At 37.3% G+C, this 27,151-nt stretch overlaps 1 protein-coding gene across 4 annotated transcripts in view; it reads right to left on the bottom strand.

The window, feature by feature from the left end:
* NBEA (neurobeachin) overlaps positions 1-27,151 on the bottom strand; it is a 486,311-nt gene that overhangs the window by 5,431 nt on the left and 453,729 nt on the right. For 2 of the 4 annotated variants that reach the window (XM_054387415.1, XM_054387424.1), the window contains 7 exons: positions 19,220-19,282; positions 18,803-18,892; positions 17,106-17,298; positions 15,782-15,853; positions 13,067-13,222; positions 12,022-12,192; positions 515-616 (listed from right to left, as the gene is read on the bottom strand). In XM_054387415.1, coding sequence (XP_054243390.1) covers positions 515-616; positions 12,022-12,192; positions 13,067-13,222; positions 15,782-15,853; positions 17,106-17,298; positions 18,803-18,892; positions 19,220-19,282 — 847 coding nt within the window. The remainder of the gene's footprint in view (positions 1-514; positions 617-12,021; positions 12,193-13,066; positions 13,223-15,781; positions 15,854-17,105; positions 17,299-18,802; positions 18,893-19,219; positions 19,283-27,151) is intronic. The other 2 variants (XM_054387432.1, XM_054387443.1) reach the window with 1 other exon arrangement.

Genomic DNA, 27,151 nt, shown 5'->3' with positions numbered 1-27,151 from the left:
AAGACAGAAATCTGCAAGCTTCTCATTATTTGGAATCCACTACAAAAAACCCATACTGGATTAAATGTTGTTCACAGGTCCAAACCCAAGCAAAATGACCTTGCTTCAGTTGCCTACAAACTGCCATACAGTTAAGATCAGGGTGGAGAACTTGGGAGCTGGCCCTTCTCCCCATAAAGGTCTCTCTCAACAGTTTCCTTCAATGCCAGTAGATACAATTTATGAATTATTGTATAAATGGTATAATTTTTATCAACTACTCTTACACATCTGGGGGGAAATAGTAGCATAGGCTGAAGGTTGGAAGGAATGATCAACTTAATTTGTGTCTAAACCTCTTAAATCCAGGTATTACTAATGTTCAGAATAAGATGCTGCAGATTCCTTCAGAATTACAGCACATCTTAGTAGACTTTAGATAATGAAAGTATATGTGGCTTGAGGAAAGACTGAGAAGTACCACTAAAACAGGGTCTAAAAGTGCTAAGACTTAACTCAGAAAATAATTTCTGACCTTTAGCACCACTGATAACAAGTCCCAGCTCTGCACAGACAGACACACAGACAACTTCATGGTCGTGACCAGTCAGAACAGCACGAGGAGCTGGATAATCACCTGGTGAAAAAAGAACACAGGAAGAAAAATTTATTGAAAAGGAAGTAACAGAGGAATGCCAAACTAGACCTGTTTTATCAACAAAATAACTTGGCTGTAAATTGCCCTTAAATCAGTAATCATCAGAGAGGTGCAGTGTGCTTAAAGATCTTACACTTAGGTTTCTGAACAAAATACATTCAGAGATTATAATAAAGTTTCATAAGCACAACTTCTCAAAGCATTATTTCATATATTAACAAAATGCAAGTTTCTTTTGGTTCAAAAATGATGGACTGTATGCTGTTTACAAGACACAAATCGTAACAATATATCACTGTTTTATGACCTGAAAATATACTGTGTCAAATAAAGAACACAGAATATGGTGGATTAAAAGCAGCTGTAATATCACAGAATTGTATCATAGAATCATTCAGGTTGGAAAAGACCTCATGGATCATCAAGTCCAACCACTGACCCTGCTCTACAAAGTTCACTCCTGAACCATATCCCCAAGCACTACCAAGCATATAAAGGTCTGTATTGGAAAGACATGCCTCTAGACTTCTGCTAAGAACCTAAAGAGCAGCATGAGTTGAGTATGTTCCCATATTAATAACCACAATTTTTTTCATGAAACAGGAGGTATGAAGAGAGAAGGAACAGCCCTGTATTAGAAAGACACTACTGTTGCATAGACTTTGTTTCAGAGACACATTGAATGCTTACAGATTAAAATTATACCTAAAAATAGTTATGAGTATACATCACTTTATATGTCTCTCTATGGATATCTGTGCTATTTATACCACATTAAATTTGTAGGATAGATTGCTCCCTGAATATTTGATTTTTGTATTCAGGAGTGAAATATATTTTATTTTAGGTTCAAACAGGAGGGCATTTATGGAGTCTTAATGAAAAATAGCAACACTTCTGTTTCTTTTCTTTCTTTTTTCCCCTAATAATAACAGATGTTAACATCTTAACAGTGATTGAAGTAAGCAATAGCTCAGTTTTTGATACTGCTTTGCCAGGCAAAGAAAGTTAATCAGCAACATAAAATCAGCATCTTGCTAGAGAACAGAGATTTCATCTGCTTGCATTCGCTTTGTGTATTATGAAATATAGAAAATTAGGAAATTCCAAAGGGCTAGAGTTCTGCCAGTATAGTACAAATACTTAAAAAGGATAAAAGAAACGACCTAGGGAACTATGGATGAGTTACTGTAACATTACTCCTACACAAAATAGCAAAATGGTTAATTCACAGTTCTGTCAACAAGGAATTGGAAGCAGAAGTCTCATTAATGCCATTCACCATGCTGTACTGGAATGGGAGCCTTGTCAAGCAAGCTTCTCATCTGTTTTTGACAGGATAACAGATAAGCTAATAAAGACAAGCTATGTTAAAATGGTCTTGATGAATTTTTTTCCCCAAATATTTGTTTTAGTAACACAACATTTTGATGTAAACTTCCTTTATATGGAACTGACTGTGGACAACGTGGATGGCACAGAAGCTGGTTCAGTGACGAACCTTAATATTTCTTACCCATAGAAAAGTATCTACATATTGAGGTATTAGAAATTAGGGTGTCCAGTTAGGAGCTAGGAAATGATTCGTGATTGGATACTAACCAGTAATGTTATCTACAGGACAAAATAAAATCTTTGCTGGCAAGATACAGTTGTGTATAAAAGTGATACAATGATTCACTGTTAACTGCATAAAGAAGACAGAAAGTCACTATTACAACATTCTCCACATTGCCTAGTTAAATAAAAAAGGTAGCAAAATGCATTTTATCTTATTTGTGTATTTATTTATTTAATTTCTTTATTTTGAATGCAGCTAGGTAGAGTTTTGACACTCCTGGACAAGCACAAGTTCTGCTCACCAGACAGGAGATTGTGTTTCTGGAAGACAGTGAGACAGAAAATGATTTATGCAGCCACAAAGGATAACTCCCTCAACATTAACTTTCACTGCAATACCCAAGAATAGCAAATAGGAGTTGAGAACTATTTTGACACGGTAGGCCAGAAAGATTAAAGTCTTGTACCCATATTTACAGAAATTAGCTTCAAGGAGAGCCACACAACTGACACGAAAAGGAAGAAGACAGGAGGTTGTTGCACTGTGTTTAAAGTGTTTTCTATCTTGACTGCATGAGTAGCAAAGCAGTGACTGGATCACCATAGCAAAGAGTCACCAGAATAAAAGATGTCCAATGGCCCAGAAATTTATCTTGCAGCTAATGGAACAGTGAGCTCAAATGAGTGAGTGGCTACACATTTCAACCCTGCAATAAAATGCAGATTCCTAACTAGAAAACAGTTAAACACTAAAACAAATTAAAAAGGGAGATACCTGTGTAGCTATGCAATATTGTATGGATTTCTAAAAGATAGGCATTAGGAATGGAGGTTTGGATAGACTTCTGTGGGTCAATCAATGTAATCTTTTTTATCGTGGATACTTGCATGAAATAAACCTGTTAACAGATTAATGAAATGGTTATTTGAGTATGTGACTTGGAAGGATGTTCCAAGTTTCCTATTCTAAAGGAGTGAAATATTCTGGTTTTCAGTCTGAATTTATTCTTATCTACCTTTAATCTTTTTGCTCTTGTTGTAAGCATTGTCCTTTTAGCTTAAGGTTTTCTCCTTCTCTTGTGTTTTCCTCACTTAGACAATAAATCAGCGCCCTTGGTCTTTCCTTTCAACTCTATTGAACTGTTATAGAATTAATGAAAATGAATATGGCAAATACAAATATTAATAAAAATATTAATAACTTGTTATTAATATGAAAAATCGCCCAAAACATATCAAATAGGTTTGGTGTATAGCTGGAATATATATTTACAGTGGGAATGGCAATCTAACAATTTTAACAATTTTAAGCAAACCAGAAGGAATAACAGAAAGAGAACAGAATCCCTGGGAGCAATATGGTGCTCGACCACAGGGGAGACTCGACAAGAACCATAAACACAGGAGGCAATCAATTAGTGTGGTAGTTTCAAGCTATGCCTTTAAAATGTTTCACAGATCTTGAACAGAAAATAGTAAAATGTAAATCACTATTGGGTGTAAAAAGGAAAATAATGATTATACTAAACAATCCCATTGGAGAGATATCTACCATAAGATTTAGTTCCCAAAACAATCTCTCTCTCTTCTCACTTCCTTGGGCTGGGAGATAGTAGGTCTGCACTTCTGCTGGCTTCTTCTTGACTTGGCTGCATTGTTTTGACTGGTATTAACTTCTCTGCTTCTTTCTCTTGTCGCTTGTGTACAGGGAGGTAGGGGACGAGGCAGGGAAAGGGAGAAGCTGTTGTAGCTTCCCCTGGTCTTTGGCCAGGGGGGTCCTGGTGCTGTTCATTAATTGTAAATATCTGTAAATATTGTAAATATTGCATATTTGTACATATTCATTGCACTCCATTGTAGATCATAGTTTTGCTTGTAAATACAGCTTTCATTTGCTTCCAGCTGAGCTGGTCTGGCAAATTTAATGTTGGGGTGGAATTTTCAACCCATCACAATTAGTCACTGGATTCCATTCAAATGGGGGAGTGCTGCTCCTGTATATCAGCCATTCATGTGGTCTCGAGGCTGGTGTGGCTCCAGCAGGCTGATGGGCAGTATGACGTGTTTTTGCGAAGGGCTCTTGCGTCTTCCTGGGTAAACTGAGGCACGGCGTGAATTCAGTTGCAAGGGAAGCGAGGCTTGGATCCTAAGGCTCATGGCTTCTTGGGCTTGCAGTAAGTAGGGCTCGTGTCTTCTATGCCAGGTTTTGAGCCAGGCCACTCAAGGCAAGGCAGCTCGAGGCAAGGCAGTCCAGGCAAGGCAGATTAAAGCAAGGCAGGTCCAAGCAGGCAAGGTAAAACAACTACAACTCCACCTGTATATATATCTTGCCCGAGATTCAATTGGGCCCATAGGGCAACTGAAGCCAGCAAATAGTTACCCAATGAAAAGGGACTTTACCAGACATCTTCATGCCTGTTCTTTTGTCCCTTTTCCTGCGCTACCCCTTACTCCTACAGGAGGGAGGGGGGGGGAGGGCAGCCATGCCTAGACACATCAGGACCTGCCTGGGTTTGTGTTGGGCCCCTTTGGCCTTACCACCACATAAATCAAACTCTTACAAAAGCCTTTGCAGTGATGGGCTTTGCATGTTTTAGTCACTGTAGCAACCTGTTTCTATGCCTGACTAGCTCCAAGTTCTTTCTTAAAATTAGGGTAGTCAGAACTGCATATAACAGTTCCTGAAAAACTAGCATTAGTATATCTAGTATTTCAAACCCTAATGTCTCTTGACATTAAAAATTTTAATAGCAATTGCATGCATTTTACTGTCTCTCTGAACCAGCTGAGAACTAACAACCATGGATTTCTGGACTTCAATAATACAAAGTGAGTCAATCACAGAATCTCAGAATCACAGCATGGTAGGGGTTGGAAAGGAATTCTGCAGCTCATGCAGTCCAATCTCCATAGTCTTATGATTGCATTGTACAGACACATTAACGCTTATCTGGTCAGGAAAGTGAAAATGTGAAATGAAAATTGGGCTTGCTGCTAGGGAAGGATGGATTTTGGAAGAAACAAAAAAAAAAAGATGCTTTGTGTTTCTCATTCAAGACTACCTATACTTTCAGATTTTGATTTTTATAATTTAATAATATTTATATTAATTTTATATAGAATCAATGTTGCTGCTGAGAAACCTATCTCCTTTTGTGATTTTCTTTTCTCCAAGTACATAACACAAAAGTGAAAAACAAAATACAATTCAACTAAATTCAGAATTTTCCATTTTTTTCTTCTATATGTCCTTATGTAAAAAGAGAAGGAGGAATTTTCCCATTAGGGCTCAAAGAAATGATATTTAGTAATACTTTCTATGGTACAATCTGTGGCATGAGGAAGAGAACACCAATCTTATTACATTTTATTGCTAAGGACAGAAGTTGTGAACTTCAAGAATGACTCAAAATCTAGCAAAATATTCTGTCACCGTCGCATCACCAATGATAGATGCAGCCAGAGGTCAAAGGCTGCAGCTCTGAGGGAATTGCAGGTGAAAATATTCTACCTGTGAACTGAGATACCATCACTGTAAACTCCCTGTAATTTCTCCAAAGGAGCACCTTTGAACTGAATTACTACAGGGCAGAAGAAAAAAAAAAATCAGCATTGTATTTCCAAACAAGTAAGCTTTTCTACAAAGGCTAAAATAAAATACATCTTTCCTTCTCTCTGAAAAATATAATGCTTAACACTGTTTTAAGATTCTTCTGGAACAAATGGTGGTGTCCTTGAATGGTAAGGTAATTAAAAAAAAAAAAAAAGAAACAGGCAGTGTTACTATTTCTCTCATATTGCCCCTTTCCAGGAGTTAGGAACAGACTGCTATGGAGTTTTCTGTATAAAGAAGCATGAGAGCACAAAGGAAATTCCAGCTTCTGTTTCATCTCTGACTTTGATGGAATTAAATATGAGGCTATACCTGAATTATTTGTTGAAAATAATTTACTTTACTATTAACACTTTTGAGTTCATCAGAAAAAAATATCTCAGAAAATACTATGGCTTTCACGTAAATGAAAATGAAACAACCTTCTTGGATTCTTATTGTCAGAAAATAACATCCTGGAGTTTGATGAAAAGATAAGGCTATGACCACTAAATGGGAATATTCCAAACCAGGAAATAGCCAATAACAATATCCACCAACATAAGGATGCCATTGTTGTAAAAGACAGAATGTTAACAGGAAAACATTCACCTATTCAAAATGTTCTCACCTCTGGCAGAACTGATCTGTTTGCTGAGGGATGTGAGCAGCATTGTAGCTATCTACAAACAATCCAGGTGGGTGGGCTTTCAGGTACCTAGTACCTATCCAGACTCCAAAAGGAAAACTACAGTGGAGAAGAGTAAGGACTTGCAGCTTCTCTTCCTCTTTCTTCCGTTAAATTGCTTTGGGAACTTTGGCAAGTTGCTGAACTGCCCTGTACCCCTCTCATGGGATGTTGCAACAATAAACTTGATAAAACGCTAGATATAACTGCATTAGTTTGGACATGTCGTTGGCTCTTACCTTTGCATAGTAGTCTTAGAAGAGAGATCTCTGACTACCAGAGTAGAGATGGTGCCAGTATATATTACACAGTAGTTTTCAAAGAGTTGCCAGAACAGTGCTAAGATACCATATTCTAAAAGTTAATACTTAAAGTGTACAAACATACAAGTACCTCGATAACTCTTTAAACACACAAAACAGATTGCATGCGTGCCAATGCACTTGTGATGGCCATCTAGTCCACTTGATAAGGTGGCTATTTTGAAACTGCTTCCCTTTCAAGGTTAAGTAGGGCATGTTATATGGTATTAAAGTGTAGAGGGATATAAAAGAAGTGAGCTCAGAATACCTACACTTTCAAGAGACAAACTCACTAAACCTGTGATATTCACAATTTTAAACTGTTACAAAAATATGCTATGTAAAAGGAACACATAAAGGTATACTTCATGACAGACAAAAAACCCCAAACAACTACAGGTTAACTTGAGAAAGATCCTTTAGGGTAGCACTTACCCTCCCTTTCAGATAGGTACAGAATACACTCCCTGGGATCCGATGAATTGTTAGCACCTCTAAGGATTACATTACAATGTTAAACAAACCCATCGTAGGGATGACAGACACACTAGTTTCTAAGGACCAGCACAGCTCCTGTTAGAAAAAGGAGGGTTAACTCTCACACCTCTTGTGGCCTTCCTCTTGGAAGCCACAATAGGTAATGAGAAATGTCAAGTCCCAAGATCAATGAAATTTCAGGCTCTAGGGACAAAGGAGGAATAGCATTGATCCTTTTAAAGAACACCAGTCAGAGGGTGAATGTAATATATTGCACAGAGAGGCTCAAGAGGATAAGCGGCCAAGTCCAACATACTACCTGACAAAAAATTCAATCAGCTTTTAGCACAAGCTGCCTACCATTCCTTTCTTTCATGCAGGAGTCTGATTCCAATTAAAGTGTGCAAATTAATTTTTATCACTTCCAAATTAGTTTCTGAATTTGTGTCTGTTTCAGATGAAAGCATCTGTCCCTCACTTTTCTGCAATTCTATCATCCACTTTGGTATCTGTTCAAAGATTCAGAGAAAATTCTCATTTTCAAAGTAATTTGTTTGAAGGAGATAGTCAATAAAGCAATCATAAAATACAAAAATAAAGCAACTATAATGATACATGTTGAACTCTAGGGCATATCATGTACTTTCTTTGCTCCTTTTTGTGGTGACTAATAGAGTCACTACGTGAGAAGAAATTAACGCTCAGCTAAAACAAATCCCTATAGATCATGAGAAAAAAAATCAAACCACGAATTTTAAAACTCCACCACGATAGTTTTTATGTTATATTTATTAGGATTGCAAAGATTAACATTTGCCAGATCACTTCAAAGACTTAAAATAAGCACACTCTGTCCTTTGCATGTGTCATGTCTTCCTAAGAGAAAACAGATTCCTTTCACTGTTCTATCAAGTACAGAGGATTATTATGATGTGGTCATCAACTTAATAAGGTGCAGATTCAGATTACCTATTTCAGATGGGAAATTTTGGCTTAGAAGGTAGGTATCTGACCCTGCAAGATGACTAAGCTTCATTCAGTTCAGTGTTTTTCCCAAAGGTGGTACTTACCTCAGAATAAAGAAATAAGGGGAGGCTCAAGGGGAGGCTCTGGCCAGTCTCATCTAGTGTGAGGTGTCCCTGCTCATGGCAGGGGGGTTGGAACTAGATGATCCTTGTGGTCCCTTCCAACCCTGACTGATTCTATGATTCTATGATTCAAACATCTGTATTCAACCACAATTTCTAAACGAATATATGCCACATCTCCCATCTTTCCAGAGGCATCCCCAGGCACCAGACTGTAGTCTAGGCTGGAAAAGGACATTTTCTATTACTGCTGTTGGAACTTAGCCATTGAATAGGCATGAAACTGATTTTTGTTGGACTGGAGAAAGTATAATGCAGGGAGAAGATTTGCCCTACATACTGCTGTTGAAAGTATGCAGTTTAAGTTGATGATTCATTGATTTTTTTTTTTAATTTTCTTGATTTCTCTATTCCTTTCTGATTGCCAAGTCACAGAAGATCCACAAACAAGAGCACGAAGAACTTTGCTTTCCACCAAAGCTGGAGGTTCAGAGAGCCCCTCCCACAATAATTTATAGACTGATAGTCAGCGTATGCTTCCGAATATGGGAACGTGGGTTTGGATTAGTCTCTGGAGGCCAGGAATGTCCCTTCTCACTTCCTGGACAAATTTTCTAAGCAGAAGGTTTTTTACAAGTTATTTTTGAAAGCTATTCCATGGAAAACACTGTATTTAGAATCTAGTAAAACTTCAGCCTTCTCACAGCAGTTGAGAGAAGTGTCAAGAAATTGTGACAAGTGCAAACTGAACCAGAAACTCCTTTTCAATACTTACTGCAGAATAGAAGTGACAACTTAAAAAATGTGGTGATTGGAAAATTTGTTTTAAACCTATAAAATGAGGCTGGCCATACTCTCACAGGCAAGTTTTCATTTACTGAGCTGAAACAGCCACCTTCAAGAGTCTTATGCAAGACACCCTTTTCCTACATTCTCCACTTCAAATCAGAGCTGATTCTGTATTTCCCACAGACACAGCTGAGGTCACCCTCTGAGCACATATTCACACAGCTATTTCTGCAGAAGACTCAAGGTTAGATTATTGGCATATGTGTTGTCTGGTAGATTTTGTCTTATGCATTCAAAAAAAAGGAATTTTAGTAGAATTGGTAAGGACTTTGTTCTAACAATCTTTTGCCCCAGAGTATTTCACAATAAATGACTGTGATTGCGATGTTTTCTTTTGAAATGCTATCTACCTTTTTCTGTACAAATGTTAAATTAAATAAACTGTTTAGGACTGTGGGCTTGCTTTCCCCTCCTTAACACTTTCTGAAACAACTACAGTTCCTTTTGGTAATTGGATGCATTGAAGCTGAAATTGATAATTAACTGTCTTTCAGCGTAAAAGATCATTATAAAGTCAAGCATATAACCTAGATAATTACTATATCTGACATTTTTCTTTGAAATTTTCACCTTCGTACACTCTGTGGCATAAAATACCTTATCTGTGTTTCCAGATGACAGCTTTTGAAAAACTAACCCCCCTTTTTTTCCCCTGAAAATATCATCTACATCTTTCTGGAAATTCATTCTAAATATGTTAACTAATTGGATTTGACCTACAGTGAACATCTCACTTTCATTTTTACTACAAGGTAAACCCTAATCTTCTACTAGTAAGTATAAAAGAAGAGCATATTAGGAAATATTTTATACTACTTTGGTGGGCTATACCTATGTAAAACTTCAAACATATTTTCATAAGGATTGTTCAGAATGCTTCACTGAACATTGAAGCAATGAAAATTAGTGTATGGGGAGTCAGTCATACAATAACTGTTATGCTGGTAGGGAACAGCATCTTTACTTCAGCTGAAGCTGTTCAGTATCTTTATTGATGATCTGGACACGGGGATTGAGTCCATCATCAGTAAGTTTGCAGATGACACCAAGATGGGGGCAGATGTTGATCTGTTAGAGGGTTAGGAGGGCTCTGCAGAGGGACCTTGACAGGCTGGTCAGATGGGCAGAGTCTTGTCTTCAGCAAAACAGTGCCTAATCCACAGAGAGGCAGAGACGGAGACTAAATCATAGAACTATATTTTTTTTCTGATTTCTGCCATATGACAGATAAACTATTTTTTTTAATTAAAAATTTCTAAGTCAGACACTTCCAAAATAACACACCTAAGATATTAAACCTAAGAATTCCAAAAAAGTACCATTTCTTGTATTCAAATATGTTCATAATGATGAAGAGGTTACGGGAAATAAAATAAATCTATCTGTGAAAGAATTGAAGCAGTTTATATCAGACAGTAAGGACATACTAGTAGCAATGCTGTCCAAGTCCTGTATAATCAAAGAAAGTAAAGGAAAAATCTTACATTTTTTTCTTTAATGAAATGAACAAGCTCTTTTTTTTCCCCCCTAAGTCTAAGCGCAGAAATTATGAAATACTTGATCTGAATCATACAGGCATTCAAAGAAGCAAAATGGTATCAAGCTAAAGCGTCATTTTCAAACTGCATTTCTCCCTATCTGAGAATGTGCTTAAAAAGCCCTGTAATGCACATCAAAATTAGACACATTTGTCATGGGAACACAATTTTATTCCCTCCCACCCCCTTTTCTCTCCCTATTAAAAAAGCAAGACAAAGTCAGGTGAGAAAGTGAGACTTTTAGGTTTCCCCTTTGCCCTGCATGCAGATAAATATAAGAAAATTAGAATAAAAACCTGCTGCTGCAAAATTAAAAAAATATTTACTTTGCAACAAATAAAACACTTTTCTACCAAACAGTCCATTGAGGAAATGCTTTCACTTCACAGCTGCTTCACTGTAACTGATAGGTCTTACAACTGCCTCCAGTCAGTACTTGAACCAGAGATCAAGATTGATAAGGGTGGATTCTTCCTTGTTTATCTAAAGAAGCAATATCCTTGTGCTGAAAGTAATCATTAGAAATAAAAAACTGCTTTAAATTAAATGGATCTAGTGTTGTACAAAATTAGTGTATGGATAAAAGTTGCTCTTGTCTTTAGCTATGGTCACATTCCTGGGTTGGGTGAGGGGACCTTGTAAATTCACAGTGCACTTTAAGTGCCTTCTTCCATAAATTAATGTTTTTATTATTGTGTCCCCACCACTTTACACAGCACTGATAGTTAGTCCTCTTCAAAGGATATGTAAACTCTTCCTGACATTTCATCTTTTCTATTTTTAGTCAGTCACATTGCTTCTCCAAAGGTTTGCTTGCTACAGACCTTTCTCAAAGAGACTCATTTAATTCCATGGCATGTGAGACATTCCCTTTTTGAAAAGGCAAGCAGCTGATATGGCATGCTGTAGCACAAAAGGAGTAAGTTAAAATGCCAAAAATTATTTCTGGAGAAAAGAAAAGTCAAAATATAGTGATGTACATCCTGTCACTTAAAGGCCATAACGATCTTGTTCTGGTTTATGATGACATGATGCTGTAAGTGACAATTATGAATTTAAGAATTACTCCCCTATTATTGTCTGCTACCACGCACAGACTGTTTAAACACTTTTTTGGCTAGTACTCAATGAACTGCTTAGCATGTGGTGGTGTTCTTATACCAACTTTCAACCCTCAAGTGAAGTAATTGATATATTTGTAGTACCTTCCAAAGCTGACAGAAGGAATGCTAAAAATGAATAGGGGTGACAGAAGACCTCTCTGGAAGGTGTTTTTTACAGGATACTTACTGCTGTTTGGATTGTCACCTATAATATGATGTCGACCACTCCAGTACCAAAGCAGCAATGTAGCATCACGAGACCCAGACACGATGTAGCAGTCGCCACCGATATAGGACTCTGATCTGGCAAGGCAAGTCACGACATCCCAGTGGCCAAACACAATCTGAGTTAATTTTCCTGGTGGGAGTGCAAAGTGGTAGACATTTAAGAGTTTTAAACTGCTAGCAGCATTTAGAAATCGTTGACTAAACTATTAACCAATATTAGTTCAAATGTCATTTCCTCCTCATGTCCCTTAATTAGAATTCAATATATGCTACAACAAAATTAAAAAACACAAAAATAAAACTTCTTTATTTTTTCCTGTGTTCCTGTTGAGGACTCTGCTCTGTGTCAATCCACAGCCTAACCCTTATCGCTGAAAATCAAGACAGTGCTGCAGTCACTGAATATTAAGTGGAGTTACTGCTCCATCAGTATTTAAGCAATGGTGTTAAAATATTTGTGAATGATATGCATAAGACAGCATATGAACTTTTCCATATTGGTGCTACATTATTATATTTAAAAAGAATTATTTCTTCTATGTTAATGATAAACTAAGGTTTACTTCCTCCTATTATTGCAATCGGGTTTTAGCAGTATGTTGAATGATTTTAGGCTATACAATCAGATAGGGAAACAAAATATTGGCTCCTAGTAGCAGGCTATGTAACCAACTTCCTTATTACATGAAATAAAGAGAGATAGAAACAATACAGCCATGAAAATATGGTAACAAATATTTTGATAGCATTAACTTCCTGATTAACTTCAGGAAGTTGCCACTTCAAAATTGTTGCCACTACAAAATTGAATGCCTTTCTATTTCATTTTACATCCTTTATCTTCCAAAAAAAGCATCTCAAAGCTATTATGCTCAAACAATAATGCAGGATTTTCACCCTTTGCCATTCATTGAGGGGTAAGAACAGTCATTATATATGGTATTATTAAGACAGCTGCACACTTTGTGACCTAAGAAGAAACAAGTAGTTGTATTTAGGGTCACCTGTTTCTGTAGAATAAACCCTAAAGCTCTTGTCCCAGAAACCACAGATAAGAATGTAGCGATTATCTGCTGTGACCACGAAGCAATGTGCATTGATCTGGATGCTCTGATCCACAAGGTCTGTGATCTGCCGTTTGTTCACACCAGAGTTATTGGCTGTAACGAAATGCAAAACACATTTTACAAGTAAGCCATTCCAACACCTTCCTGTCATCCACTTACAGGGGAAAATGAATACATTTAACTTTCAATGAACTGTGAATTTGTTGTTGAGTAAGCATTTTGAATATAAACATTTAGAGCTGTCTATATGGGTGTCAGAAGTACAAAATTATCATGAGATTTCTGTTTTCCCTTTGAATAAGACAAAAGATTTTACAGGAGATGACAATTTCTTATAAATGATCTGATGTACTGAATAATATGTGGTAATATTTCAACTGCTCTGCTGAAGTACTCTCCAAAACCAACCTGAGCTAAGGGAAAGTGATGGAAGTAATAAATACCAGCTCACAGTGCTAACAATACTGTAGAAAGTCAGCTCTTCCTGGTTGGTATCTCTCCTACAGAAGGTATTCCAGCTTGTATTGTGTGACCCTGACATCCCCCATACCTGTAGACACTTAACTGGACAAAAGACATAAGGATTCAACCAATGAAGCTATTAAAAACTAATGTGCTTTTTCAGCACTATTCCTCAAGCAGGGAACCAGGCCATGAGCAGAAGGCAGTGCCACATGGGAATTCCCCTAGACAGAGGGAAAAGGAACAGTTCGTGCAGAATTCCAGCACCCCAACTGCCAAACAGGCTTGTTAGGAGACATTGTCGCTCTCTACAACAACCCAGAAGGACGCTGTGGAGAGGCTGGTGCTGGTCTCTTCTCACACTTAATTAGTGATACAGCAAGAGAAAATGGCCTCAAGCTGTGACTGGGTAGGTTTAGACCAGACATTAGGAAAAACTTTTTCATGAAAAGTGTGGTCAGGCATTGGAATGGGCTGCCCAGGGAGGTCACAGGATGTTAGGATCACAGGATGTTAGGGGTTGGAAGGGACCTCAGGAGATCATCAAATCCAGCCCCCCAAGGTGGTGGAGGTGGTTGAGTCACCAACCCTGGATGTGTTTAAGGGTCATTTGGATGTGGTGCTTGGGGATATGGTTTAGGGGTGAACCTTGTAGAGTAGGGTTATCAGTTGGACTTGGTGATCCTGAGGGTCTTTTCCAACCTGAATGTTTCTCTGATTCCATGATTCTGTGACTGAGAGTAACTAGCTCGTGTGCTCATTACTTCCCCTGACACAATAGACAGGATTTGGCAATATGATAAAAGGTGTCATCCTTCTCAGCTAATATTAACTTTGTATAAGCTCAGTATATTATCTAAGTTAATTATCTGTACTCCTCTATACTCCCTGGAGAGAGAGGGAGATTGCTTCACATTCAAGTCATCTCATGCTCTAGTAGCTGTCCAAGTGCTCAACGACTCCAGGTTTCTCTTTCTAGAGTAGCAGTGGTGGGAATCTTGACAACTAACTTCAGCTAACGGAAGTTATGTGAGATAAAACTCACTCTGAAAGATGTTTCTTCTATATGACTTAATGTAAATAATACTCTGAGAATTTTTTTTTTGTCCTTGTTTTTCATTATTCTACTTGAATTGCTCAAGATTGCTTGAAATAGGAGACTCAATCCAAAAAGACCAGATTTAAAATTTGCTATGTTTATATACATTCCCAATCCACATATTTAAATTACCACACCTTCTACATTCATGCCCTGAAAGATAATGAATAGCAAATTATTCAAATTTCCAGAACAGGTGAACACAATTGTTGCACCCTAGCTATTGAGAAGAAATTCTGAAGAGACAACCATTGTCATTATATCAGCAAATGAAGCACACAGAAGGAGAAAGCTAATTCTCCTGAGGTACTTTTATATAAATCTTTGAACTGCAAATATTGGCACAGACAAAAAAGGAACTTTTCATCTGGAGATGTTTAAAAATTCATTTTTTTCCCTCACCAACACTCCAAAATTGCCTCTAAGAACCTTCCCTATCCCTAGTTTCTGTCTCAGAAAGATGCCTACTGCAAAAAAACCAACAAAACAAACCAAAATACCAAACCCCCACAAGACCAATAGCTGCAATTAAAGAGAAATAATGAACACTAGAAATACAAGTCCCATAATCTAACAGTTCTAGTAGATGCTGATTCTCAAAATACTTCTCTTTCCCAAATATTTTTGGATTTACACAATGCAGTCATGCATCAATCTTAAATCCAATCTTTTCTTTATTAATTTAGTAATGCTGACTAAAGCAATCCTAATCCTAAACTGCATGCAAAGAAATGGATCTGCACCTGTGCTGATACAGTGTTGGCTATATGAAATGAAAATAAGTGAATTCTACCAGGTTCTCAGATTTTATTTTACTAATGTGACCTGATCTTAGAATAGAATTACAGATATGGGCTGATAATGTAACTCACTTAACTGGTTGTTTCTTAAATATCAATTTCTGGTGATGTTAATAACAAATAGCACTCCTGTAAATTGTTCAGTGTCAATACCTAACACTCTTAGGTCTACGGAATAAATATTTTCCCATCTTCTGTGTTAAATGAAGCATAACATACAAATACAGCCTAATCCATAATGATTGAAAATGCCATTTTCAAATCTATTGCTACATTTTCATCTTGACATACCAATCAATGGATCCATTTCGATTGGAAGATGATGGGCTTGATCCAAAGAATATCCTGGGGCTCCCCGTAGGCCTACATATGAAAGGAAGAATAATGCACATAGGAACCTCACTGTCTAATTTTTAAATATTATTTTTCCAGTTTTAAAGCTGCATTATTTGATTATTATACATACAAAAAAGTAACTTCTTATGATTACTTGCTCTATGAATGTTTTAAGATTCCTTTCTCTGTGCTACACAAAGACACATTTGTTAATTCTTCAGTTATGCAACAGTAATTATAAAATATGAAAGTGTTAATTTCATCACCACCTCTGCTGTCGCCAACATTCCTTAAATAACTCCTTTAAAGTAGAAGAAAGAAAAATAATTGGATTAAGCATTGTTAGGAGTTTCTTACATATGTAAACCTGAAAGTGACAGTAACTTAGACCTTTTCATAGATCTATCTAAAAATTTTAGCTGGAAAATTGTAGGCTACTGTAGATCTGCCACAATTATTCCTATTAGTTCCATCCATGAAGCAGTCCTTAAGCTGCTGAAATGTGCAACAGTGGCTGTATGCTTAGTGTTATCTGCTCTTGTGCACAGAGAGCATTGCTTTGGCTCTTCTGAGTACCCTTCTTTTCATATAAATCATACTGGTCACTACTGAACCACCATATTGCACAAGAATATCCTCCATAAGAGGAGATACAGAGTTCTGGAGAATAAGCTCCACCTTCTACTGTTGAAACAGACAACTGAAGGAGGTGAAAGAAAACAGTCTACAGCTGGCCTCTGTCATCTTCTGAAAAACACTGCTCTGAGAACTGGGAGAGACTGAGGAAATCTCTTCAGAACAGCTCAGCGACTGGCTGCTTAGGCTTACTTAGGGTCCCACAATATCTAATGGTGACCCAGGGGAAGGTTTATGACAAGCTTCTGGACAGACCTGAAATCTCTCTCAGGCAGCAGACAGTGATGTGTGCTGTCTAGCATACTAGCCAGTATGTATTCCTGAAACCTGGGACATATTAATATCCACTGTGTCAAGAACAGCAGCACTCTCCTGAAAAGCATTATACCAAAGGCTCATGCTGATGTAACCACAAATCGATTGTCTGCCATGGTGATGTGCTGCTGTTGGGGAGAGTGTTTCTAGGAATGGCACCAGAGAAAACACAAGCTTTGATTATTTGATGCAAAGCAGGAGAAAAAGGAAATTTTTTGTGTACAGGCAAGTGAGTGAGATTAACCCACTTCTAGCTAACAGGCACTTGAAATTAAAGCTGTACTGTCAAGGTCTTCAATTTGAATGAATGGTGCCTGTGAGGACCTACCTACTGTGTTATGCCACCGATTGACTGCAAACAACCTGCTGCAAGTGACTGTCACGACGGCGGGTATAGTCAGATGGGGCAGCGTGTTGGCTGCCACGTGTGTGACGGGGGAATTTGACGGGAACTTCAGCACCATGATGACATCCTGCTGCATCTGATCTTTAAACATGAGGGGGCTCTGTGGAAGGAAACACTGTTGAGTAGAAAGGAGAAGAGAGCAGAAGAAAACAGAAGGGATAACACAATTAGTGAGGAGGTCTGAGGGAAAAACGAGGTTAAAAAAGAGCAGACAAGCATGTGCACATACAGGGAAAACAACACTACCTGGGCATCTACACTAGTAATGGAGGAAAGCAAGATCAGAAGCTATTATGGGATCATTACATGAGGACAAGTACAGAGTAGGTAAGGTAAGGGTTATCATTACAGGGTGCAAAATGACCAAAATTAACACTTATTAATATACAGTGAAATGGAAAATTTTACATCACTTAGTATTCATACAATAGAGAAATGAGTCAAATAAAAGAGTTAATCAATTAATATATCACAATTATAAATGCTGTAACTACAGCAATTGAAAAAAGAAATTCTAGGAGGGACACAAAAGCTCACAGGTATTAAATTTTTCTTTATGAATTCTTTCTACGAAATGCAGCACTTCTAAACACAGACAATTTAATTTTATGTAAAGCATACACTTATTAGGAAGTCTGAAAGTAATTATGAAGCTGTTTGACGAATCTACAACTGACACCATTTTTGTACACGGATAATAACACTATTATTAAGTACTGGGTTTAATGTTTGGGGGTTTTTAACTGCTGTTATAACAAATAGAATTATTTCTAGTAGTTGAAATATTTTTTTATCCTTAACATTTTAAATTATTATTAAAAATATATTATCCATCTCTCAGGAATATAAAATAAACATCATGGGTATTTGACATCCATGCCTTACTTAAAGTAACATAGCTAACGCTTCCAAATCAATTCTCATTTTCACCTTGTACAACTAGACAGAGTGATTTCCTTGTAGATAAGATAAAATGATTGAAACCACTGCACATATTACTGTCTATTTACAAAGCTTAAACTGTCTAGTTCTAAGCATTTAATCAAAGCCACTGAGGGGCACAGAGATCTGTCTCGTTCAGTCTGGCTATTTCATGTAATACTTTGCAAGAAGCACAGAGAAAAATGCATTAAGAATGAATTTTGGAGTTGAAATTGAAATTCAAAATATACATCGTATTCTCCCAGGGAACAGTCAGGAGGATTCCAACATATCTTGAACTGTAATACTTCATTTTTTTCAAGCAGGCATTGTTCATTAATCAGCCCCTAAGAATGCATCTTTTAAAACAAAACAAAACAACATGATCACTCTAAGTCTGTAGTCATTCCCACTACTTGCAGACATAATGCAAGTCTCTGTTTATCCAGTGTAAATTTTATGAAGAAAGCGACTTTTTATACAACATTAGACAGGAAAAACCAGGACTATAGGTAGCTAAAGCTATTCAAACCTCCACCTTGTTCTGCCAGAGAACTGTGAGCCATTGCTGCCAGGAGAAAGTGCAGCTGTATGGGCAGTGGAGGGCACTGAAAGTGTTGCCTAATGGATACTTTACGACCTACAAAGGATCCTCAGGTTCAAAGGGAATGCATTCCCAGCCAGCAGTTATGTCTCACCAGGTGCATGGCAGAGCTTCTAGGTGGATGGGGTTCAATGAGCAACTGCGATGGCGTCTGTCCAAAGTTCTGTATCTGCACCTCCATGGCCTGCGGGCAAAGGAGAGGGACTGTCATGAGCAATATGCATCAAGGAGAGAGGTCAACACACTGTGTGACAATGCAGGCATATCCCAAGTCAGCCATGAAAAAAGTCCAGAAAATTCACCCGGTGCTCTCCTCCCAGGCTGCAGACTCATCCAAGTGTTAGTATTTTGTAGACAAGCTTTGCTTCTCCTTTCAAGCATGCTTCAGTTAACCAACTAACCATTCTCATTTCCAGTAGCTGGCATTATATGTGAAAATGTTAACCTGTGAGGACATGCAGTTCAGGTCTTGAGAGAGGGGTGTTTTTTACACTAAAAAGAACATATATACCTTAATAAAGTCCTTTGTAAGAAGGAAAGAATGAGGATCTCTAATAAAATAAGCTTCCGGAATCTTAAATGAGGGGAAAGAAAAGCAAACTGAGAAACAAAATTCATATGTAAAATATAATAAAAACAAAATAATTACTATTTCAACAACATTACTAAGTCAAAACAAAAAAATGACAAAAATAAATCTTGCCAGACAGTCAGACTAATGTAAAAATCTTTCCAAGTTGTGTACATTCACTTCATGTACTGACTTCATGCTTAATTTTATTGTGTTTTTTTCATGGGCTTTCAGACATCGCAGGTTTGAAATGAAAACTTAGCATTTTCAATGTGTTTTTCAAGACTTAAATCTAATTTCAGACTAAATCTGGAGTCATTCAATAGGGTATAGAATACAGCAGAATGCTGAGATGCCTCCACTGCTCAAACAAAAATATATTTAAGATATATTCTTAAAGATTTTGGCAAAAGATTGATGCTTGTAAAAGCATTGCTGTTAAAGAACACTCGTTTTTCAGACTATTTTATTTGACTTCATAAAATTGAGAATGAAGTGTTCATAGAAAACTAAACAGGCAGGTTTTGAAATGCATTGTGCATTACGTACCTATATAGGTACTGTACCCTGCACTACTGACCCTGAATATTTTTCTTGTAAGCTTTAAGAATGTTTCACTCACTACCACACAAGAAACACAAAACACTAAATACATGACTATCTTGGTAAATTCTGTTATTTCTTTCTGACAAAAAATGGTAAGAAGCAAAATAAATACTTCATGATACAGAAGAATTTACATATTTTGTAATTCCTCCAAGCCAATCTCTGTTTTCCTCCTCTTCACAGTGTAGATGCAAGGACAGATATTAGAGAGAGATTTCCTCACAGGTCACTAATGTCTAACATTCTTGATGCCCTAGATTGACAGGCATATAATGGAATACCAGAAACAAACAGTTGATGAAAAAGAAAATTAAGGCAAGGTCCAGTCAAGCAGCTGAAGGACTTTCAGTGGACTGCAGCCCTAGCCCATTTGATGCAGAACTATTCCAATAGAAGTGATTTCTTATTTGTTGACTAATTCAGAGCAAACTTCAGTCTCCAAGGCACAGGGTGCTTTGTGCGAAGTGGTGAGCATCTTAGATTTTAGTAACATCATTTAACAATGAATTAATTTAAAATCATAGAATAAACAAATACAGAACTAATGCATTTGTGTGACCATATGCATGTATATAGATAGCAGCTATCTATATGTACCATACAAATAGTATCTCTTTACACACTGCGTAGCTACCTTCCCTTTTAAAGACATTTTATAAACAGGAACATAAATTTCAGTTCAGGTAAATCAAAGTACTACCTATCACACTTAGCATTCTAGAACTGATTTGCCTGGTGGAGAAGAGGGAAGGGAATGATACTTGCTTGTGAGTTTAATTTTCAAAATTAGAAAGACTGATATTAACGCGATAAGGCACTGCGTGATAGATGCTTCTATGCAGATCTGTCAATAACCTTTTCACAAAAGCAATTTCCATTTTTGTTTCTTCAAATAATTATCAAGGTTAATTCAATTTTAATTTTTGAAAGAATTCTGTGTTGAAATAAGAGTGTGAATTGTATTTGGCAGCAATACTGAACAAAGCCCAGACCTTCCTCTCCCACACCCTATAATGATCACTTAAATAATGTTTCTGTTCTCTCACAGGCAAACCAAAATGAATTATCAAATTCTTCTTCAGTGCAGCCAAATTCCAATTTATACATTTACTTTCACATTGTTTAGTTTTGGCAAATTCTGATTGTTTAGCTGTAAATTCTGCACACATAAACTCTGTTGGCTTTGCCTCCCAGTTCAGGTAGATTTATGATAGTCACAGAAGAAAACAGAAGCAGAATGTGATAATAAATCAGCATGGCTTTTTCAGATTATGAGGAATGGATAATCTAAACATACCTGTCAAAAGCAATTGTTATTTTACAGCTGAAGATGTCCTGGTAAATACTCTGTTACATAATTTACATTTTAAAACATTTAAGTTAATGTCAAGTCCTTCTGTAACCAGATCAAACACACAACCAAGACCTAGATATTAAGGGAATGTTGAGCATTTTTGCTGGCTTGCAGTTACAACACAACCTCTCCCCACACCTTGTGGATAGTAATGTTATCCTAGTCTTTCAAAAATACCTTTTATAAAACTGCCACTTCTCAGAATCATTTAAAAAGTCTGAAAGATGTTTCTCAAATATGTATTTAACTACCACACTGAGACCATAGTCTGTACAACACCACAGCTGTGCACAGCTACAACTGTTATTCTTCTCTGAAGCTCGCAACACTTTAAAAGGACAGAAAAACCTTGTCAAAACTTAAAGCAGAAGATAAACATAAGCATACAGAGATAAAGTGTCTGGCCCAAGGGTATCCCTAATGCTGCCTCCTATTAGATCACTTGACACAAAACAAAAAGCAGGTACAGAACAGACCTGTGAATAATAATGTATTACATTGATTTGTTTACAAAAAGAGAACTCTGTCTGTATCTGAAATTAAACTGAAAACTGGCAAGTGTACACCACACTTTTCCCTGATCTGTAGTTCTTCAAACTTTAGATTTATTTAATGTCCTTAAACATTTAATTCTAATTAATCAATTCCTTATCTCTCTCAACAGATCTTCCGTATTGCGTGCAAAGTACTATGTCACTTCCTGAGACACACATGCTAGTCAATTTAATGCAAATTTTAATAAAATACAGTTTATTCTCATTTCACCTTCAAATGTCCTTCATGCAGAAACAATAAAAGCTTGGAATTCAGCAGCTACTAGATTTAATGCTTTCACTTTCTTAATAAGGTATTGCAGAAAAGCTATTTAGTGAGCTGATTTGAGATTCCCTACTGTTTTTAATACACACAAAATGAGATTTGTACTCCAGACACTTCAGGGAATATCTGTTAGGATATGATCATGTATTGCAGAACGACAAAAGTGGTCTTAGCCCATTATCTGATAATCACAGGTCAAAACAAGGAAAGAAAAATTTATCTGCAAACTTACTGGCAATTCCTAGTTTAAAATTAGCTATGCCACACTTCCGAAGTTATGCAATCCAGCAAAACACAAATTCATAGCACTTAATATTGGCCATTTAATTATAACAGAGTGAGAATAATGTTATATGCTTTAAAAAATATACTTTGGTCAATGAAAATGAATTATCAAGTGACAATTTTTATGCTTCAAGGCAGACTATACATTTGCAAAGACACTGGGATGCTCTCTGCAGCCTGGAGGAGTGTGATCCAGCTTCCTGTGGAATGAAGAGTTCAGTCCATTTACTTTGCTTGTTATGCACTCTACTGAAGCATTTGGTGTTTATATCATAATTCTAGTTGCAAGAAATACAATTTGCCATTAAATAATTTTTTAAAATCTGATCATTTAGGTGTAAGATCTATTTTTAGTGTTCAAAGACAGTGCCTCCAACATCAAGAAGTGTAATTCATCGGAAGCAGAGCTGCAGAGCAAAAGAGTTGGTCTTGGAATAGAAAAGGGTATTTTTTTTCAACTGGAATGGACTTACAGTGATCACCCCGTCCAATCACCTGACTGCTGACCAAAAGATAAAGCATGTTGTTAAGGCCACTGTCCAACTGCCTCTTAAACATTGACAGACTTGGGGCAAAACCCGACGTCTCTAGGGTGCCTGGCTCGGTGTTTGACCATCCTACTAGTAAAGAAATGCTTCCTAATGTCAAGTCTAAACCTTCTCTGCTGCATCTTTGAACCATTCCCATGTGTCCTGCCTCTGGATACCAGGGAGAAGAGATCAGCACCACCTTCCTCATAAGGAACCCATGCTTCAGAAGCCAGGCCCACTGCAGGGTTTTCCCAACACCTGGTTCCAGCACGGGCTCCAGACCCTGACAATGGCTGAGCTCTGCTAGCTGTACCCCTGGAACACAGAGTTCACACACTCCAAAACTTCTCTGCAGTGTGAATGAAAACATGACAAATAGGGATGATTGGCAGATTCATTTCAGAAACACAGTCCTAATCTAAAAGATAATGCTAGAACTGACTCTTCCAAAACACCACAGAGGTGAAGGTTTTGTTAACATACCTTGCAAAAATGGGTAAGCCATGAAGCAGTTTATTTTTAACATACTTTTTTTCCAAAAAAAGTTGTTTAGAAACACACCAAGGAACATGGTCAACCTCATTTACAAACTCGCCTTTGCTGAGTCGCCTTTGCTGGCGACTATGTAACAAACTAAACATAAAAGCATGAGTACTTTTATTTTGAATCACGGTGGGAAGAAAGAAATTTGTAAAAACAGACTGCACTGCAGATACTAAGACAATGCTTTTACTCTTATGTGGCTTTGTTTTATTCATCTTCACTGATTACTACCCTAAAATGTTAAACTATTTAAAATATGTATTATCTGAGTTCCTCTATTTTTATTACCTTGTTTTTTTTAACTTATTTAGTCAATATCCCATAATCCTGATGTGTTCTGCTCCTCCTGTGTATCACACTCAGGTATTTCTACAATCTATTGTCCCTTGTGCTTAGGGACTGACTCCAGTAAAGAGAAAATACATGTATGCATTTGAGAAATCCATGCTGTAGCAATAGTCATCCAGAAAGTTTATTTCATTTTTGCATATAAGTGAACACAGGAATCCTCTATATGCTCTCCCATGGATGCAGCCAACATGCTCAACAGCCCCCAAGAACTGTTTTCTTCACAGCAAACGTGATTGACAGCTCTTTGGTGGATAGCATAAGCAGCTTGAAATGTTATTGTTTCTTAGGAGTAGTGTGAGGTACTGCATTTTTATTTGCATCTACAGCTGTTAAGCAGCATCAATATCTTCAGGAATTTTGATAAGTTAGGTTAAGAGTATTGATTTCCATTTTATTACTGTATGTTTAGAGGAAAGAAATGCTGTGGTTTAAACACAAGCAATGACTCAACTATTCTGGAGGCTTCAGTACAGTTGGTTATTTAATCAGGATACTCAAGGGACTGAAAGATGGGCATAGAAATGGATTTTCTCCACAGGTCACTACTTTATTAATTTAACAATGGAGAAGGGGCAAGCTTAAGCTCCTTCCCCTCACAGGAGGTATCTCATTGGATCCAGTGTGCAATTAAATGGCTTCTCAGCGGAAGACCAATAGCTCAGTGCTGACCTTCAGCCTCCTCCCAGAGTCAGTGTACCTCTGAACTTCTTCCTTATTCCCCTGTGAAAGGAAATAGTACTATAAAAGGAATGAGAATGTGAAAGGTAAGATCTCTCATTCTCTTCCCAGGCATAAGCCACACCAGTGACCTTATTTGTCTCAGGGAGTGCTGCCTTTTAGCTTTGACATTTGCCTCATTAAGCTACTAATTGTGATATCTATTCCTTCCCTTTTCCATCTTTAGAACTCACCCATTCCTGCTCCTGGTAGTCCAGTATGCCTCTCATGACATAAAAATATTTTAAACACTCTGCCAGCTTAAGCAAGAAATTGGTTAATACACTGCATGTGGGAAATAAATTCAATACATCTCACAAACAGAAACACAGAAGGTAAAGCAAAAATACCATAATGACAGCTATCCTGCAGCCAGGGCAGGTCTAGCTGAGAGTGAACCCTACTCTTTCAGGCATAATCTCATGTGTAAGGTTCCCATGTGCCTGAGCGCAAATTCTTCCTTTTCCTCTCCAGCAGCCCATTCCCCTGAAAATCATAGAAACCTCGCTGACACTGAAAAGGGCTGATGCCAAAGGGTGAAATGCTCCCATCCCTTCCTTACTACACCAGAGGGAACCCCCCCTTTTCTGCAGTTTCTCTCTTTCCTGTATTCTTCTAACTCTGCCTGGAACAAAGGAGTTTACCACTGGTATAATGAAATTCTCTCATGAAATTACCCTAAAAATGACAGCAAATTCTATTGTGTTCTAAAGCATAAGCTCTATTATGCTCTTCAACTCCCAAGTCCTCTGACATGAGCTAGAATGTTGTTACAGGGGCTCCTCAGGCCACACTGTTCAGTTCATCATTTTCTTTTTATAGTTGCAATAATTTTTAAAACTGTGGGTTTTGCTCCCGGGCCATGACAATTCTGCTGCCTTTTCTTCCTATATACAAGGCAGACAGGGAGCATCCCTTTACATGTGGAGTCAGCGTTGTGCAAAACTAAACATAGTCTGGAACTGAAGAAAGTCATGCATTTGTTTATAATTTCATTTACAATGGCATTACTTTTATTTTCTAGAATAGAATAGAGTATTTAAATTGGAAGGGATGTACAACGATCATATAGCCTAACTGCCTGACCAGTTCAGGGCTGACCAAAAGCCTGCGGGCGATTGTCCGTATGCCTCTTAAACACTGACAGGCATGGGGCATCAAACACTTCTCTAGGAAGCCTGTTTCAGTGTTTGACCACCCTCTCAGGAAAGAAATGCTTCCTAATACCCAGTTTAAACCACCTCTGGGGCAGTTTTGAACCATTCCCATGTGTCCTGTCACTGGATACCAGGAAGAAGAGATCAGCAACTCCTCTCCACTTCCACTTCTATGCTCAGGAAGCTACAGAGAGCAATGAGATTGCCCTCCATATAAAGAACATTTTATTCTTCTTATTTCATGCCATTATTCTCTTCAGTTGAAGTATTGTATTTCTTATGTTCATGTTTGTAATAATTTCTGTCCCATACAGACTGGTAACATTTACTGAAACTTGTGTGTTCATTGATGTCATGCCAAATGAAATCATTGCTCTGTCATCATTCTCCCAAATCTGTATTAGGTTTATAAAACAAGATGTTGCTTTCTTTGATCACTAAGTTACTCAGTACAATGCATTAAAAAAGATTTTACTGCTAAGTTAGTTTTGTGAGAAATGTAATAGCATGATACAATAATTCATTAAATATGTAGCTCCAATGCCATAAATAGCAATCAGGACTTTTCATTTTCAGATGACTGATGACTTCCCTGAAATAATTTCCTGTTGTTACATAACAGACAACATCAGAAACAAGGATTCTTCTCACAGTGACAAAGCAGTTCTGTCTTTTCTGAAGACATTTCCTAATTTTTTTTAAAGAGGACTTTTTGGTTTTGTTTTTGGATGACAAACATTTAAGGTGACTGACTGAAATAATTTCTCACCATCTGAAGTCTACCAACACAAGGAAATGCTTCCATATCCTTTTTTTGTTATTCAGACACCAACACTTATGGTTACATTCAAAAGGCTACGTGGAGAAAACCTCTATGTGATTTGTTGGGTGAGAGGCCAGTCGAGATGATCTTTCCCATCTGGTGCTTAGGTCTATGAAACAAGCTTGTCTTTGACATCTTGATTCTGCAATGCAAATTACTAAAACGTACACCTGCAGCATAGAATTTCCCTGCCGATATTACTCCGTTGTATTACTCCTTTATGTGATGGTAATCAAAGCGCCACAACATGCAGAACTGCAGATGTGTCCTACCTAGAATTTGAAAACCAAACCAGTTCTGTTGCCTCAGCATGCCTCCTGTTGTATAACTCCTGATACTGAGACCTCAGTCTTAGCAAGATCTTGCTCAGAACATCATCTTCTGTTGTGACCAAACTGTTCCTTTCTTCCTGAGTTTGTATCGCCAGTTTCAGGAAATGTAAGTTCTTGTTATTCTCAAAACTCCTCTTGAAGCTTTCTTTGCCTGCATTTTACCATTTTCTTTAAAAAAATAAAATAAAAATTCTACCATTAAAGTTGTAGGTCTGTCATACTTATTTCTTGACACTCCAGCTCTGGAGTTTTTGCTTTTAAGTCAAGAGCTTCCTTTCCTCTCCCTTATGTTATCATTTAACAAATTTATTTTTATATTATGCATATGAAATACAATTCAGGATGCTGAAATCTT

This window comes from Indicator indicator, chromosome 1, assembly GCF_027791375.1.
Source record: "Indicator indicator isolate 239-I01 chromosome 1, UM_Iind_1.1, whole genome shotgun sequence".
Classification (NCBI taxonomy): domain Eukaryota; kingdom Metazoa; phylum Chordata; class Aves; order Piciformes; family Indicatoridae; genus Indicator; species Indicator indicator.
The sequence above is the reverse complement of the archived record's forward strand: the minus strand, read 5'-3'. Positions and strand labels throughout refer to the sequence as shown.